The 19,471-nt window shown below is 43.8% G+C and overlaps 1 protein-coding gene across 1 annotated transcript in view; it reads right to left on the bottom strand.

The window, feature by feature from the left end:
* The window catches only part of LOC118889446 (protein WWC3-like), a 268,253-nt gene that overhangs the window by 173,800 nt on the left and 74,982 nt on the right, over positions 1-19,471 (bottom strand). Inside the window, exons 9-10 of the mRNA XM_036841197.1 lie at positions 19,132-19,362; positions 5,823-5,912 (exon numbers count right to left, since the gene is read on the bottom strand). Coding sequence (XP_036697092.1) covers positions 5,823-5,912; positions 19,132-19,362 — 321 coding nt within the window. The remainder of the gene's footprint in view (positions 1-5,822; positions 5,913-19,131; positions 19,363-19,471) is intronic.

Genomic DNA, 19,471 nt, shown 5'->3' with positions numbered 1-19,471 from the left:
TGTGTTTACATGCGCTCTGCTCCAGTCTTTTCTTATATTGGAAAATGGAAGAAACAGGCTTCTGGCTACTTCTTTAAAAGCTCTTTAAATGATCATCAATCTCCTTTCACCTCCTTAATGAGCGCACAGGTCAGAAGGGGGCGGGAAGGCCCTTGGCGTGGCCCTTTGAGAGAGCGTCACACGGGAAACCCGGGAGAGAGACTTCGCCTGCACGCGGATGGCAGCGCGCTCTCCGAGAAGTGGGAGGGGGGGTGTTTCCTTGACGCTGCTTGGTATTCTCCATACTTTATACAAGGAACATAGGCTACACTGCTTTATACTCAGAAGACAGAGTTTTTAAAAAGCATCAAATAACCCCCAACAAAATGGAGTGACTTTCAAGTCAGAGTACACAGAGGCACCCAGACTCGGCCTCTGCCAACGTCTCCGTGACCCCTCTGCCGCTCTAACTGCAGTGTCCTCCTCAGCAGCCCTGGGGCCAGGCTGGCTTCCAGAACTGTCTCCTGGGATTAGAAAGGACCATCACTGGGCAGCTTATTTTTGTCTCGTATCTATTTTAACCAAGAGCCCGAGACAACCACTGACATTTTCCCTTTTATCATTTCATCAACTCTTTCTACTCCTTCCCTCACAGCAACAAGTTTCTTTTAACAAAAGCAACAGAAACAGGCATGCCGTCTCCCGCTGCTAAATGTGACGACGGACACAGGAACCTCAACACTTTCGAGAGAGGCACACACGGTTAGAACACAGGCTTAAAGCATGACGCCCCAAAGTGAGCCTCACTCCAGCATCATGATGCCTCTTGTTAATAGTGCAGGCCCCTCTGGTCTCTCTATGTTCTCCGGCCATCTAAGCTCTAGAAATTGAAAATCTAGACATCTGTGCACCCTTGACACCAATGACCACCTCTTTTCTTTTTTTTTTCTTTTGGCTGCGCTGGGCCTTCTCTAGTTGTGGTGAGCGGGGGCTACTCTTCATTCCGGTGCGCGGGCTTCTCAGGGCGGTGGCTTCTCTTGCTGCGGAGCATGGGCTCTAGGCATGCGGGCTTCAACAGTTGCAGCGCATGGGCTCAGTAGTTGTGGCACACAGGCCCTAGAGCACGCGGGCTTCAGTAGTTGCAGCTCTGGGCTCAGTAGTTGTGGCTCGCGGGCTCTAGAGTGCAAGCTCAGTAGTTGTGGCGCACGGGCTGAGCTGCTCCGTGGCACGTGGGATCTTCCTGGACCAGGGCTCGAATGCGTGTCCCCTGCATTGGCAGGCGGATTCTTAACCACTGCGCCACCAGGGAAGTCCCCAACCATCTCTCTTTTCAGCCAAATTATTATTCACAGCAACAATTAAACCCAAATATATTCATCGGGATACAAAACAGGGCTGTGGCCTTTGGTCTCACGATGTTAACGGCAGACAAAAGCCGACCTTTCAAAGGTCTGCAGCGCCCAGCGTGGGGGCCACTGGCTCCGCCTCAGTCAGGGGCAGAAGCTGGCTCCGTCCTGGGGTGGCCGGAGGCACTGACTCTCAGATCGTAGATGACGACTCCCAAGTCCAGCTCTGCTCATCACCCCCGCCCCATGGAAGGACCCAGAGCCCCCAGCTCTGAATTGCAGAGAGAACCCCTCAGTTTGCTGCATGGAACCCCAGCAAACACAACAGCTCACTACTTCCATTCCCAGCCCTGACACTCGGCCTTACACGCTTTTAAGGAACACCGCACAACGATCCAGGTAACTTCCAGGCAACCCAATGGTGTGACTGACAAAATTTCTCTCTCACTGCAATGAAAGTGGATGAAGAGAGAAAGGAAGTGGGACAATCAACCCTCAGTGATCCTGGGCTTAGCACATTCACGGAGCAACTGGATGCCGGAGTTGACAGAAGGAGGTACGGTCAGCACCTGCCCTGGGTGAGAAAGAAAGCATGCGGCACATCCCACAGTACACACCGCAACCGTCTGCTCTTGGGCGTCAAGGCAACGAGACGGAAAGTGGGGAGCAACGCCAGTGAAGTAAGGAATAAACAAGCTTCCACACATTCATTTCAGAAACCTCTGACCCTTCCATCATTGAACACAGACACACAGACACTGAGACCTAAGGACAGCAACGCTGCTTGACAAAAGGGAGGAAAGTATAAGGAAAATCACACCGTGGGCGAAGCTGCCAGCTGGCATACTAAAATAATGAAAGCGTTAAAGTCTGGGGAAAAAACGCACGGAAGAAAAAAATACGTCAAGCTCTTAGAAAAGTTCTTACACAACTTTCATAGCCAGGATGAATACCGTTCAAACGACAACAACAATAACAAGAGCAACTGTTGAGCTACATTAAAGCACAGCTATGAGCTATGCCCTTCTTGACCACAGCCTGACCATGCTAAATACATTGATTCACTGCACAAAGATGTGGCACAGCCTGACCAGCCAGGCGAAGGAGAAGTCCAAGGTCACTTACAGTGAACGTTTCTGTCGAGCCGCATGAGAAAAGAGATTAAAAAAAAAAAAGCACAAAGTGAAAAAACTGTAGCATTTAAGCCAACAATTTTAAACAGGGTATGAATGTAATAAAAAACATCAATAAACAGATGAACAAGGTCAAAATATTTACGGACTTATATTAGCAAATACCAGTGGGAAATGAAAATAGGAAAGGATTTCAAAATCATGACACATTTGACTTTTAAAATGTGGGGAAGATAAAATTGTAGTAAGCACGTGAAAACTGTTAGAGATGACAGTTTATTTCCCCACTCCCCTGCCCCACCTTCTGTCCCCTCAGGTTGATTTAAAACACAATGGGCAATTCTGAATTTTATGTTACTAAAAATTTTTCTCGCTAAAGCTTGCTGGAGTCAAACTTAGACTGTAGTGTTCTTAGTCAGACTGGAGAGTGGAGGGGACTACGTGACCTCGGGCGTCATAAATGAGGGGTGGGGTTAATATAACGAGCATTGAGATCCTCGCCAACTTTATGAAGCTGCAATGACTCTAGGCTTCATAAGCATCAAGGGAGGCAAGGAGTCACCCTGTGTCCATGCCTGAAGCTGCTCACCCAACCCAGCCCTGCAAGAGCACTTACCAAGACCCATTCACTAAGTCAGGTACCTCTAGTTTGTATTCTACTCAGTGTCATATGTGAACGCACCACCAGGTGACAGTATCTGACCACACCATAAGCAAAGACCTCCCAGTCTACGAAGCTTGAAGCACTATAACATCCACCAGCAAGTGGTGGACGAAAAATACAGAAATCAGCATCAGAAATTAAGTCAGCTCTTCTCCTTCCCACCCAGTCTCTCCCCTGGACCGAAAGGGGTCCTTAAATCTTTTGCTGACTTTGTGTATAACTGGATTGATACTTCTATATTTCGGACTGTTTGCATAGGGAAAAGAAAAGTTTGCACAGGGAAAAGAAGAGTAAAGGCTAGACGATAAGTGAAAATGGAAAAGTTTGAAGGAAAGTTTGCAAAGGGGAAAGAAAAAAGTTAGACAATAAGTGAAAATGGACAAAAGAATATGGGTATAAAAAAGAACAAAGTAAATGCAGCTTACCTATGCATACGAACTATGGAAATAATTCATACTGGGATGTTGAAATAATGTATGAGCAGCATTTGCAAACAAAAAAGATAGGAAAACAATGGAGGTGCCAATTAGCCAAGGGACTGATTCAGAACATAGCTGGTCTGTCATTAGATATGGAAATGCTAAGAGAAACTAGTACTGTGTATATAACCCATGGGTAACAAAATGGTGTATTTGTTGAAGAGCAATGAAGCCGAGAGTCAACCAGATCTAAGGGTGTGCCCAAGGATATGCAGTTAGAGTTGAGTAGGCAAGGATTTGAAGAGCACCAGAGAAAGTAATTTGGTAGAAATGACTAATGCTTACTGGGACAACTTCTGAAATCATGCAGAATACTGTCATTTCCTGTTTGACAGACTGAAGTCTTCGAAAATTCCATGGAACAAAGGATGACGAGATGAAGTCACAGGGCCAACGTCAGTACACATTTCTGGCGGGCCACAGCCAGACAGCAGTCCCAGGGCTGGTCTGAGGCGGGCACACACAGAACGTTGCATCTGGGCACACGCCCTGGAGAGTTCACGAAGGCCCGAGTACTTCTTTAGCAGCCTCCGAATGTGGAGGAACTGTCTCATTTTCGACAATTAAGTATATTCTGAGAACAAGCCAAATGCCTGGGAAAGACTACTCTGCCAGTTTCCATGACATTTCAAGGACCCAGGGCAAAAGCACGCAGAACGCGCGAGCGAGCGGGCGTGCGGGCCTCCTCTTGCCCTGGCGGGTCCTAAGCTGAGGGCTCACTAGGCCACAGCAGAGCCAGCCGGCTTCCGTGCGGATGCACGCGGCTTCCTCCCTGAACTCGAGACCTTTCCTCCCCGGCCCCGGGGCACCCACCGGACCCATCAGTACGTACGTGCAGCCGTGGGAGCGGCAGCCGCTTGGGGTCCTCGCTTGCGAGGTCCGTCCCCGTCCCCGGGGCACCCGTGCGGCGGCAGGGACGCCTCGCCCAGCGGGTCTTCGTCCCCCAAGGCGGAGGCCTGAGCGCGCAGCCTGTCCAGGGCGCCCAGGCCCGCCACCTGGAAGGCGTCCCCGAGCTGGGCCAGGGGCGAGTCTCGCGAGGCCGGGAGGAAGGGCGTGTCCAAGGGCGAGCTGCGCGGGGACAGCGAGGACAGGGAGGAGCGCGAGGACAGGGACGCCAGGGACTGCGGCGTGTCCAGGGAGCGCCTCTGTTTGTGGAGGCGCGCGGGGCCCGGGGCCTCCGCCAAGGGGGCGTCCCGGCCCAGGGAGTTGAAGGGGACGAGGTCGAAGCGCAGGAGCGGGCCGCCCTCGGCGTCGGGCTTCTCGTACTGCGGGAGGCCGTAGATGTCGGTGAAGCTGACGGAGCTCAGGGAGCCCGGGCTGGAGGCCAGGGAGCCGCGGCTGGAGGCCAGGGAGCCGCGGCTGCTCCCCGAGGAGACGGTCAGGGTGCTGGCGGACAGGCTGAAATGAGAAGAGCAGCCTGGAGCCCGCGGCTGGAGCCTGCTCGTCCCCACCGCGAGCCGAGCCTCCGGTCTGCTCCACGAGGAGCAAAACTCTGCCTCGGGCCCGTTCACCCGGCGCCTCTTCAACACCTCGGAGCGTTTTAAGACACCCCCGTCCCCACCCCCGCCCCTTCGTGGATATTTCCTTTGTTTCTTTGATTGTCAGTAGAGAGCAGTAGTTAACCTCAAGGGCTCTTGCTCGAGTTCAAGTTCCAGCTCAAACTCAAGACTAGCTGAATGCATTTGATTTGGTCACGGGCTTTGCCCTTTCCCAGCCTCCCACCTTCTCACCCGGCGCTGGCATGATAGCGGTTCCTGCCTCAAGGCACTGTGAGGAGGAGAACTGAGAAAACAATACACAGAAAGCCCTTAACACTACACTTCACGATACGCTAAGTGCTTGAAAGCTGGAGCTCTTACTGAGCATCCAAATCTGATTTTAAAGATATTCAGGCCTAATTAAAATGAATATCTTAAAAAATAATAATTAAAAGTGTATGTGTGCATCTATGTAGATGGACGTATACACTCCTGATGCTGTGAGTTACAAAATCCTTCGATAAATCTGAGTTAAGATTCATTACTCTGAAGTCACACTTGGTTCTCCTCATATTCCTTGGGTCATATATAAGCAGCTCGTCTTAAAAATATCCTGTCTTCACTTTCCTGTCCTGTGCTTACAACCACTGCAGGTTCTAAGTTCTGGGAGAGAAAACCAGGGGCGCTATTAAAGCGTGAAGTTCACGGCCACTATGTTATAAGATGATAATCAAGTTACCCACCTTTGTAACCGGGACTGGAGATAGGACATTAGGCAGGTGGCTTCTTCCAGCTGCATCAGGAGACAGTTTCTTTTTTCCTGAAGTAGAATCCTGTAGGTACAAACACAGTCCACTGGTGGATTTCAAAGATGCCAAGTATATTTTCCTAACAAGAAATTCAACTCTATATTCCACCAAAACAGATTAATGACTATCAGTTCTAAAAGCACACCTACGTCACAAGTTCCAAGATAACTGTTTTTTTGTTTGTTTGTTTTATTTCGCACTGTACCTCTAGAATCCTGAACAGTGCGAGTGATCCACACTAGAAGTTGGATGTGTGATGGAACAGATGTGTGGATGGATGGATAGAGAGATAAGATGGACGGATGGGAGGATGAGTGGGTGGACAGGCAGGTAAATAGACAGACGGATGGGAATCCAGCAGATGGGTTCAAATGCAGAGCTCATAGAAATCTACTGGATTTCCTTGCAATAAATCTGATTCCCTCATCCTAGGCCCTCTTCCAGGCAAAAAATAAATGCAATTCTAGTATCTAGAGAATAAAAGATCACAATCAAATAAAACAAAATATCAACTGTGTCCCTAGATCATGGGTTGGAGGTATATATTTCTTCTTCCTTCTGCCTTCTTCTACTTCATAATTTTCTAGAATATTTTTCTCCTACTGTAGTAAGCCTACTGCCGAGACTAGAGCCCTGCACATATAGTAAATAATTGTTGAACAGAGGGGACTGATTAATCTTGCCTTTATAACGAAAGACTGATTTACAAAGCAAAATGATTGCATTTTGACACGTGGCAGTGGAAAGAACCCATCGAACAAAGTTTTCCACCTGTTAGGGAAGGCAAAATGCTCAAGGAGAGGACACCAGAAGGAGGTGAACTTTGGCAGCAGCCAGAGTTACAAAGTTTTGACTATTACTGATAAGCAAAACTGGTATACCCCTGATTTACAAAATGGAAGACAAGCTACTCAGAATTAATTCAAAGCCTGAATGATAAACATAAACTGTATCATACCTTCGTTTCTCTTAGATGGAGACAGAACTTCAAAATGTTTCCATGTAAAGCTCTTGTTTTATAGTAAAGACACATCATTCCTTTATAATCTAGCATGCAGGAATCACAGTACTTTCTGACTCATCAAATACCTTCTTAGCAAGAGCAAATGACCAAATTTAAATCTGAATAGTAAACGAGTGGTTTTCCAGGTGTGGTCCAAGGATCAATGGGGATCCCAGAGACCCTTTTAGGGTGTCTAGTAAGGCTCCATTTCTCACTGACACATCCATATGCAGTCAGATTTTCTTCATGTACCTAATCAAATTGACACATCACAACACCTGGTCAAGCAGCTGTCTTCCACTAAGTAAACCACTTGCCAAAACTGTAAAACCATACCACTCTTCTACACAATTATTAAAAATTATTTTTTATAAAATAAATTTTTCATGTTAACATATAATGGGCGTTATTATCACATAATAGATGGTAAAAATTTTTAAACTTCTCCATTCTAATTACTCATACATTAAATATAATCAGATAATATCCACAAAAACAAAAGTGCTTCAGGATCCTTAGACTTTTTTTTTTTAACATCTCTATTGGAGCTTAACTGCTCCACAATGGTGTGTCAGCCTCCGCTGTACAACAAACTGAATCAGCTACACACACCCACACACACACACAGACACCCACACACACACCCACACACACACATCTCCCCCCTCCTGCGTCTCCCTCCCACCCTCCCTATCCCAACCCTCTAGGTGGTCACAAAGCACCAAGCTGATCTCCCTGTGCTATGCAGCTGCTTCCCACTAGCAATCTATTTTACATTTGGTAGTGTATATATGTCCATGCCACTCTCTCACTTCGTCCCAGCCTACCCTTCCCCCTCCCCGTGTCCTCACGTCTATTCTCTACGTCTGCGTCTTTATTCCCGTCCTGCCCCTAGGTTCTTCCCCCCCTTTTTTTTTTTTTTAATGCCATATATATGTGTTAGCATATGGTATTTGTTTTTCTCTTTCTGACTTACTTCACTCTGTATGACAGACTCTAGGTCCATCCACCGCACTACAAATAACTCAATTTCCTTTCTTTTTATGGCTGAGTAATATTCCACTGTATATATGTACCACATCTGCTTTATCCATTCATCTGTTGATGGACACTTAGTTTGCTTCCATGTCCTGGCTATTGTAAACAGAGCTGCAACGAACATTGTGGCACATGACTCTTCTTTTTGAATTATGGTTTTCTCAGGGTATATGCCCAGTAGTGGGATTGTTGGGTCGTACGGTAGTTCTATTTTTAGTTTTTTAAGGAACCTCCACTTAGAGATTTAAATAGTGTAAAAATGTTCTAGAACCAAAAACCTCGAAAATGCTGCAGTAAATTCTTCTAACTATAGGCTTTTAAAGTATCCATTTCCCTATAACATTTTAATATTTAGGGAAAATATTTTAGGAATGTCTTGTATAAAATAAAAATAACTTTTAAAAAGCAATTCTGAAGTTACAGTGAATGAATTCTTTATGGCATAACGCAAGAGACATATTATCTAACAAAAAAAGCACAGTATGATTGCCCATTTCAGGATGGCAACATGGAAAGATCCTGAACTCACTTCCTCCCACAAACACGTTGAATCTACAGATACATATGGAACAGTTTCCTCTGGAGAAAACATAAGAACTGGTGGAGTGACCCCTTCACATCAGGCAAATGAGAGGAGAACACACTGAAGTAGGTAGGAAAGGCTGAGACACAATTTTGCCATACCCAGCATGGTGACCCACGATCAGTAGGGAAGTCAAAACCAAGAGCTTCTCCCTGAGGAGCCAAGAGTTTGAACCCCACGTTGGGCACCTCAACTTTTAAGGCCTGCACCTGAGCGATGAGCACCCAAAACATATGACGGAAGGCTGGTGGGGCTGACACCCACAAGACCTGCAGCGCTGTGGTGAACTAAAAGTCCTTAAGGGACCCCCACGTGAGCTCATCCACCCCAGGGCCCAGCGCAGAAGCATCCCTTTGAAAAGGATGAAATGGGTGAATTTGCTAATTTTAAAGTGTTGGTCTGAGGGGCAGAGGGCTGGCTGTGATACTCTCTGGTGATGGAGGCTTGGGGGCGCCATCCTCCTGCTTTCCCTCTGCCTTGCTAAATCCAGTTTGTACCACATTTTTCCTTTCCAGTGGGTGCCATCTTTCGTGGTGTCCCTTTGCCTTGCTAATGCCAGTGGGCACCCTATTGGTTTGCTTGTTTCTTTTAATTTCTTTTTTTTTTTTTTTTTTTTATTTCGCCCCACCCCTTTTTCTGGGTGCCATTTTTATGCTCACTCTGTGTTTTAGGTCACCTGTATCTCTAGGAGGGGGCCTTCTACACATATCCTGTACCCCAATTTTTATGTGTGGTAATGAGGTTTTTGTGGCTGCCCCTTGATTGCCTGGCTGTGGACGTCAGGAGTCTTGGGTGTCTGGGTCCCTCAGGACAGTAACATTTGGAAAGACAGTTCTCGGCAACCTACCACTCGCAGGGCACTGCACAGACAAGAGACTTAAACCCAGCCTTAGTCTTTCTGAGAAAGAGGACTGTTTGCTTGTCCAGGAGCTTTAGCTTGAGGGGAAGGCTTCTGGTGTGACACACTTCTAGAGGTCTGTGGAGTTGCTCTCAGGGAACAGAGGCTGGAGGACAGGACCTTTGCACTCTCCCTCTGCTTTGCTTCAGCTTGCTTCTATCTGCCATAAAGGACCTTATCTGGTGCCTCAGGTTTTGTGTCTGCTGCCAGGGGACACCTCTACATTGCTTGGCTCTGGCGGCCAGTGGTGGTCAGTGGGTCCCAGAAGACGGTGACCAATGGAGGAGAGTTCTTAAACAGCTACCATCCCAGAGCACAGCAGGAGGCAACGGAACAGGGAGCTAGGTCTTTCTGTGAAAGAGACTGATTAGCTTATTTTCATGGCTGCGGACTGAGGGGCAGGCTTCTAAATTAAACACACATCAAAGGGCTAACTGTAAGCCTTCAAAAGACCTAGGAAGGCAGGTGCTATCTTTGAGCTCCCCTCCAATGCTCCAGAGTGCTAGACTCTCTTGGAGGGGAGCTCTTAACACGTGTCTGGTGCCCTGCTTTTGTGGCTGCTGCCCATGGAACCCCCCTCCTCCCTCCCCCCCAATGAATGCCTGGCCTGTTGCCCAGAGAGGCTTGTGTACCTGGGTCCCATAAGAGTCAGAGACACAGCTGGCTACCACACCCAGGGCACTGCACAGACAGCACACTGCAAACACCCCCTCCTTCTGTGGAAGAAGCCGGTTTGCTTGTCCAGGAACTTTGGTGTCAGGGTCAGGCTTTGGGTTTTGCACACATCCAGAGGCCTATGGACTCGCTGTCTGGGAAAACAGGCTGAAGGATGACATCTTTGTACTCTCCCATTGCCTCACTACAGCTTACCGTAATCTCCAAGAAGGTGCTGATCCATTCTTATGGAGGCCTGAATTTTACAACCGTCACCAAAGGGGCACCCGCAGATGGCCTGGTCTGGTGGCCAGCAGAGCTTAGCTTAACAGTTGTACAGGACTGTACATATTTGCATTCTTTAAAAGCTGCGGCCTTTCAGGGTCAGGCTTCCAATCAGCCTGAACCTAGGTGGTGCTGAGGTCTTCCCTGACCTCTTTGGGACACTGACAGGTCCTGGAACACACTCAACAACTGGGAAATATTAAAAATAAAATGAGCTGCTTGGACAAGCAATCACCAATGTTTGAGAGACAAGCAAGAGCTGCAAGGTTGAAGGATAAGATTCATCTCCTAAATGAGGCCACTCCTCCAAGACTGGGAGAGGTGGCTATTTCATGGAGCGTATAAAAGCAAACACAGAAAGTCAAGCAAGATGAGGAAGAGGGGACATATGCTGTACATGGAACAATAAAATAAAACCTTGGAGAAAAACATAATGAAATGGAGATAGGTAATTTACTTGATAAAGGGTTCAAAGTAATAATCATAATGGTGCCCACTGAGCTAGGAGAAGAATGCATGAACACAGTGAGAAGTTCAACAAAGACAGAGAATATAGGAAAGTACCAAATCGAAGTCACAGAACTAAAAAATTGAAAAACACTGAAAAATACACTAGCGGGGTTCAATAGACTAGAAGAAGTAGAAGAAAGGATCATTGAGCTCAAAGCAAAGGCAGTGGAATTCACCCAAGCAGAGCAGCAAAAGGAGAAAAAAGATTTTTAAAGTGAAGGCAGCTTTAGGAATGTGTGAGACAACATCAGGTGGACTAACATGCACATTATAGGGGACCCAGAAGGAGAAAAGAGACAGAAATGGGCAGAACTCTTATTTGAAAAAGAACAATTGAAAAGTTCCTTAACCTGGGGAAGGAAACACATCCAGCTCCGAGTTCCAAATAAGCTGTACTCAAAGGAACCCACAGCAAGACGCAGTATAATTAAAATGTCAAAAGTTAAAGTCAGAGACTTAGGGCAGCAAGAGAAAAAGCAACTTGTTACACATAAGAGAATACCCAGAAGACTATCAGCAGATGATTCAGCACAAACTTTGCCGCCCAGAAAGGAGCTGCACAATATAATCAAAGTGCTGAAAGAAAGAAAGAATACCCAGTAAAGTTACCATTCAGAAGTAAAGGAGAGAGAATTTTCCATACAAGCAATCCTACAGGAGGTGATCACCACTAAACCAGTCTTATAAGAAATGTTAAAGGGACTTCTTGAAGCTGAAAAGAAAGGGCATTAATTAACAGGAACATATATGAAAATATAAATCACCGTTAAAGGTAAATATATAGGAAAGGCAGTGGATTAATCTTTTGTAAAGCTAGTATGAAGGTTAAAAGACGAAAGTAGTAAAAATTACTGTAAAGATAATAATTGGTATTAGGGGATACACAAGACAAAAGATGTAAAGCATGACATCAAAAACATAAAAATTGTGTGTGGGAAAATAAAAACTTAGCGCTTTAGAATGTATTCAAACTTAAGTTGTTATCAACTTAAGATACACTGTTATAAGCTGTTACCCGTAAGCCTCATGGTTAACTACAAAGCAACACCCTGTGGTAGATAACACAAAAAATAATGACAAAGGAATCTAAGCATACCATTTGCAAACTGCAAAGGAAGAGAGCAAGAAACAGGAAAGGAATGCTGGAACGAGAAAAGAATTAAAAAAAAATTGAAATGGCAATAAATACAAATGGACTAAATTCTCCATTCAGAAGTAGCAGAGTGACTGAATGGCTAAAAAAATAACAACATATTTATACACAGCCTACAGGAGACTCACTTCAGGTATCAGGACAGGCACAGACTAAGAGTGAAAGGGGGGGACAAAGATATGCCATAGAAATGGAAACCAGAAGAAAGCTGTGGCAGGTATACATATATATATCAGACAAAATAGAGTTTATGAACAAAGACTGTAATAAGAGACAAAGAAGGGGATTACCTAATGATAAAGGGGTCTATCCAGGAAGAGGGTAAAACATATGTAAACATTTATGCACCCAACACAGAACCATCTAAATATATAAAGCAAATATTAACAGTCCTAATGGGAGAAATAGACATCAATACAATAATAGTAGGAGATTCTAATACTCCACTTACATCAACCATACAGATCATCCAGAGAGAAAATCAGTAAGAAAACGTTGGCCTTAAAGAATATGTGAGATCACACAGATTTATCAGATATATACAGAATATTCCATCAAAAAAAAAAGAAAAAAGTCAGCAGAATCACACATTTTTCTGAAGAGCACATGGAACATTATGGAGAAGAAATTATTTTTTAGGCTACAAAACAAGCCTTAATAAGTAAAGGAAGATTCAAGTGCATTCAGCAACAGGTGTAAGAGTAGAGATCAATTATGAAACAAAACTGGAAAGTTCACAAATGTGTGAGATCAAACAACATGTAGTGAACTGTCCATGGGCCAATGAAGAAATCAAAAGAGAAATTTAAAGAAAAACAACCTCAAGAAAATGAGAATACAACATAACAGATTTATGGAATGCAGCAAAAGCCGTTGTAAGAGGTCGGTTCTTGGTGATAGAATGTCTAACTCCAGAAACAAACTAACTTTACACAGGAAGAAAATAGAAAAAGAAGAACAAATGAAGCCCAAAGGTACTATTAGGAAAGACATAACAAAGATCGGGATGGAAATAAATGTAACAAAGACTCGAGAGACAATAGAAGAGATGAATGAAATTAAGAGGCCTTTTTTCTTTTAAAAGATAGACAAATTGACGCAAGTTTAGCTAGACTCGTCAAGAAAAGGACAGGGCTTAAATAAATAAAATCAGAAATAAAAGAGGAGACGTTACAACTGACACCACGGAAAAACAAAGCATTATGAGAGGCTGCTATAAACAATTATATGCCAGCAAATTGAACAATACAAAAGAAATGGATGCATCCTAGAAACATACAAGGCAGGACTGAATTATGAAGAAAGAGAAAACTGAACATACCAATAACTAGTAAGGACACTGAATCAGTAATCCAACACTTCCCACCAAACAAAAGTTCAGGACCAGCAGGCTTCGCTGGTCAATTTTACCAGTCAAAGAAGGTTTAATACCTGTCTTTCTCAAACTTTCTGAAAAAGCTGAAGATGAGGGATGCTTCCTAACTTATGATGCCAGCATTACCATGTTACCAAAACCTGACAAGGACACCACAAGAAAAAGAAAATTACACTTCTATATCTGTACACACCAAATACACACATTAAACTTCTGGAATGCTACACAGCAGTTCTAAGAGCAATGTTTTTAGTGATAATTCCTACTACAAGATATAAGAAAAACTTCAAATACACAACCTAACTTTGAACCTCAAGGAATTAGAAAAAGAAGAACAAATGAAGCCTAAAGTTAGCCCAAGGAAGGAAATAATAAAGATGAGAGCAGAAGTAAATGAAATAGAGGCTAAAAAGACAGTAGAAATTATCAATGAAACCGAGAGCAGGTCCTTTGAAACAATAAACAAAATTGACAAACCTTTAGCCAGGCTCACCAAGAAAAAAAGACTTAATTAAAATCAGAAATATCACAAATAATTAAACTAAGAAATGAATGAGGAGACATAACTAATACCACAGAAGTACAAACGATCATAAGAGACTGCTAAGAACAATTATATATCAACAAATTGGACAACCTACGAGAAATAAATTTCTAGAAACATATAACCAAGACCGAACCATGAAGAAACAAAATTGAACAGACAGTTTACTAGTAACAAGACTGAATCCGTAATTAAAAACCTTCCTCAAAAGTCCAGGAGCATATGACTTCAATAGTGAATTCTACCAAACATTCAAAGAAGACTTAATAACAATTTTTCCCCAACTCTTCCAAAAAACAGAAGATGAAGGAACAATTTCAAACTCATTTTATGATGCCAGGATTACCCTTTTAACAAAACCTGACATGGACACCACAAGAAAAGAAAATTACAAGCCAATATCCCTGATGAACATAGACGAAAAACTCACCAACAAAATATTAACAAAGTGAATTCAACAATAAATTAAAAGATTCATACACTATAATCAAGTGAGGATTATTCCAGAGATGCAATAATGGTTCAATATTTGCAAATCAACATTGTATACCACATTAACAAGATGAAGGACAAAAATGATATGATTATCTCAATAGATACAAAAAAAAAGCATTTGACAAAATTCAAACTATTTTTGACAAAAACTCTAAAAAAAGTGGGTATACGGGGAGCATACCTGAACATAATAAAGGTCATTGTGACAAACCCACAGCAAACATCATACTCAAACATGAAAAACTAAAAGCTTTTCCTCTAAGACCAGGACCAAGGCAAGGATGCCCACTCTCGCCACTTTTATTCAACATAGTATTGAAAGTCCTAGGCGCAGCAAACTGACTAGAAAAAGAAATAAAAGAAATCCAAAATGGAAAGGAATAAGTACACCTATAACTATCTGCAGATGACATGATATGACATATAGGGAACTCTAAGGACTCCACCAAAAAGTTGTTAGAACTAATAAATGAAGTTGCAGTAAATTTGCAGGATACAAAACCAATATAGAGAAATATTTTACATTTCTAAACACTAACAGTGATCTGTCAGAAAGACAAATGATGAAAGACAATCCCATTTACAATTGTATCGAAAAGAATAAAATACCAGGAATAAATTGAACGAAGGAGGTGAAAAACCTGTACAATGATGAGAGAAACTGAAGAAAAAACCAAATAAATAGAAAGATATTCTGTGCTTGTGGACTGGTAGAATTAACACTGTTAAAATGTCAATAATACTCAAAGCAATCTACAGAGTCAATGCAATCCCTATCAAAATACCAATGGCATTTCCCACTGAAAGAGAATAAACAATCCTAAAACTGGCATCCACAAATGACCCCAATAGTCAAAGCAATCTTGAGAAAGAACTAACCTGGAAGAATCACACTTCCTGATTTCAAACTAAATGACAAAGCTATAGTCAAATCAGTATGATATCTGTATAAAAAGACACATAGATCAATGGAGCAGAACAAACAGCCTAGAAGTAAACCTACCCATATATGGTCAGTTAATTTACAACAAAAGAGCCAAGAATATAAAATGGGGAAAGGACATTCTCTTCAATAAATAGTGATAAGAAAACTGGACAGCCACACACAAAACAATGAAACTGGACCACTAGTTTACACCATATAAAAAATTAACCAAAATGGATTAAAGACTTGGCTATAAGATGTGAAACTACAAAACACCAAGAGGAAAACATAGGTGGTATGGCAAGACCCTGACACTGGTCTTAGTGACAACATTTTGGATTTGACATCAAAAGCACAGGCAACAAAAGCAAAAATAAGCAAATGTACTATATCAAACTAAAAACCTTCTGCACAGCAAAGGAAACCATCAACCAAATAAAAAGGCAACCAAATGAATGGGAAAAGATATCTGCAAATCATATATCTCATAAGGGGTTAATATCCAAAATATATAAAAAATTCACACAACTCAGTTGAAAAAAACAAACAATCCAATTTAAAAAATGGCCAAAGAATCTGAAATAGACATTTATCTAAAGAAGACATATAGATGACCAACACATGTAAAGGCACATGTAAAGATGCTCAGCATCTCTAATTATTAGAGAAATGCAAATCAAAACCACAGTGAGATACCACCTCACACCTGTCGGAATGGCTATTATCAAAAAGAACAGAAATAACAAGACTTAGTGAGGATGTGGAGAAAAGGGAACCCTCCTACACTGTTGGTGGGAATGTAAATTGGTGCAGCCACTATGAACAACAATATGGAGGTTCCTTAAAAATCAAAAGTAGAGTTACCATATGATCAAGCAACACCACTTCTGGATATTTATCCAAAAAGAAAAAAGTGAAAACATTAATTTGAAAAGATACATGTATCCCAATATTCATAGCAGCATTAATTACAACAGCCAAGATATGCAAGCAACGTAAGTGTCCATTGTCAGGTGAATGAATAAAGAAAATGTGGTAAATACACACATACGCTGGAATATTACTCAGCCAGAAAAGAAGAAAATCTTGTCATTTGTGACAACATAGAGGAAACTTGAGAGTACTGTGCTACAGTGAGATAAGTCAAAGACGTAAAGTATGGTCTCACTTATATGTGGAATCTAAAACAAACAAATAAACTAACAAGCTCATAGATACAGAGAGCAGATTGGTGGTGGCCAGACCTGAAGGACAAAGTGAAATGAGTAAAGGTGGTCAAAAACTTCCAGTTATCAAGTTAATTAAATCATGGAGAAGTAATGTACAGCAGTATGACTAGACTTAATCATTCTGTATTGTGTATTTGAAAGTTGCTATGAAAGTAAATCTTATAAGTTCTCATCACAAGAAAAAAAAATGTTGTAACCATGGGTGGTGATGAATGTAAATGTAAATTCCCTATAAAACAGAGGTGGAAACACTTATACAAGCCAGTCTATCAATTACTGAGAGATGTAAAAACTGTCTGGGGTGTAAGCGGCCATATTTCTATTCTATTTTTCTATAAAAATAGGAATCTTAAATACATGCCAACCTTCTGTACACATTTTTTCAACTAGGAAGCAAAAGACATACAGGAAACTTGCCAGGGTTCAACCCTAGAAGTAGAGTCTCATGTTTGCACATTAAAGAAGGTGAACTTCTAAGAACATTAAGAACTACTTCTATGAAGAGGAGTATTTTAAAAGATAATAGATTTTAAAATGTACAGTCTAACTTACTATCTTTAAGTCATTTACTTTAAATAGTACTTTACTTTTTAAATGTTTATTTTTTATTAATTTCTACTGAAGTATAGTTGATTTATAATGTTGTGTTAGTTTCAGGTGTACAGTAAAGTGATTCAGTTATACATATACATATACGTATATAAACAGATATTCCTTTTTTATACTCTCTTCCATTATAGGTTATTACAAGATATTGAGTATAGTTCCTAGTGCTATACAGTAGGTCCTTGATGGTTATCTATTTTATATATACTAGTATGTATATTTTAATCCCAAACTCCTAATTTATCCATCCTCCCTTTCCCCTTTACCATTTCTGACCCAGGACCAATATATTTCATACTCAGAAGACAAGTTCACCTCTCCTTCTTCACCCCATGGTTTCAGATCCCAAGACTCAGCTCCTGCATTGGTCCCACAAGAGACCGCATAAGCTGGACAAGTTTGGGGGACCCAGGCCTTGAATCCAAGCGTAATGGTAACACCTGCTCTGGGGGTTCCCTGGATTTGTGCCCTGGGATCTCCACATGGCAAGGGCGGAATCAGTCACTGGTGTGTGGGTGTCAGGTCCTGAGAAGCAAGTAGTATTCACAGGACTGAATCCATCCCATTAACAGAGAACCAAATGGAACTGCCAGGCCCTCCCACCCAGAACGTACACAAGAGAACAGCATGGGGAGAACGGAAGGTGATATTAAGCTGAAACAATACAGAAGCACAAGAGCACAGATGAAACTTCCATTTCATAGTCCCTTTGCAGAGTCAGAAGCAATAAACTCTGGGTTTATTTTGAGCGAGGTGACAGGGCACTCTACCACGCCAGGCAAATTAACATGCACTCTGCCCATTCCTATGCGCTGGACTCCAAACCACACCGCTTCCCTCCAGCGCTGACGTTAGCCTCTAAGGACACGACACAGACCTATCAATTAATGATGAATAACCAAGCAGAGATAACCCGCAGCAAATACAGAGGACAATCCTAACACTCGATGAAACGGTCGTTATAAGGGCATCTGTACTGACCAAATAATTCAGGTGACTATTAAACTCTACCTAGAGAATGCTCACAGAGATACAGCTTATGATCCTGGTAATACAGTGAATTTTAAAGAGCCAGTATGTTATCGAATGGGCGGTGGGCTCTCCAAAGCTCAGCAAATATCCCCAGACTTCTGACAGCTGTGCAACGTGGAAAGCAGACCCAGCCTTCCACACAATTTGTGATCACACAACAATCTGTGATCACACACAGCAAACGCAAACCAGGAGACAGGGCACACAATGAAAGGGCGAGCAACAGAGGACAAAGGACTCTGCGCTGGCTTCATATGTCCCACGCTGGTAAAGAGCCCCAAGACCAACTGAAGAGACGCACGTTCAGAAACAGACACGCGAGAGAGCGGAGACTTCCTGCTGCCAAAAGGGCAGGCTTTGCTGGCGAGAAATCAAAGTCGGAGATAAAAGTAAGAGGTAGACTGCGGAAACGGAGATGCTGCTGACGTCAGGAACGAGGTTCCTCTGTGGTCACGGAGCCGACCACCACCTGCCTCCGGGCCCCTGCTGGCTGGAGACCCGACACCTGTCCTGGACGCTGTCCTGAAAACACAGGGGGCGGGTGCACCCGGCACCTGCAGCGGGAGTGGGCGGGGTCTAAGTGGTGGGTTCCCCGGTCTTCCCTGCTCCATCCGGTTCTCGACCACCTCCCACTCGTAAGAGGGACCGGGAGCCTCCGAGCCCTGGGCACCCCCTGCGGACGGCAGGCGCCCTGGGCACCCCCTGCGGACGGCAGGCGCCCTGGGCACCCCCTGCGGACGGCAGGCGCCCTGGGCACCCCCTGCGGACGGCAGGCGCCCTGGGCACCCCCTGCGGACGGCAGGCACCGGCTCCCTCCACCTTCCGCCAGGCCGTGGCTGCCTGAGTAACAAGGTTTCGGCTTTGCCAGCTGCTCTTCCGCTGGAAGCCGGCCCCGCCTGCCCGGCCAGCCCACCTTTCCGTGGCGCCCTGCACGGACGTGGCCCGGGAGCGCTGGATCTCCTCCTCCAGGCGCCGCCGCTCCTCCTCCAGCCGGGCCACGTCCTCCGCCGGCCTCCTCTGCTGAATGATGAGCTGCAGGGCCTCCTTCTCCTTGATGAGCTGCAGCCGGCCCCTGTCGGCCTCGGCCATGCCCGGCCAGGACTCGCTCTCAAACTGGGCCAGCTGCCGCTGGATATTTGAGACTCTGCGTGAGAGGGACACAGAAAAATCCATGAACTTCATTTTAAAAATTCTCTTCACGATACAGACGCTAAAATCCTCAACTAAGTATTAGCAAATTGAATCCAACATAA

This window comes from Balaenoptera musculus, chromosome Y (assembly GCF_009873245.2).
Source record: "Balaenoptera musculus isolate JJ_BM4_2016_0621 chromosome Y, mBalMus1.pri.v3, whole genome shotgun sequence".
NCBI lineage: Eukaryota > Metazoa > Chordata > Mammalia > Artiodactyla > Balaenopteridae > Balaenoptera > Balaenoptera musculus.
The sequence above is the reverse complement of the archived record's forward strand: the minus strand, read 5'-3'. Positions and strand labels throughout refer to the sequence as shown.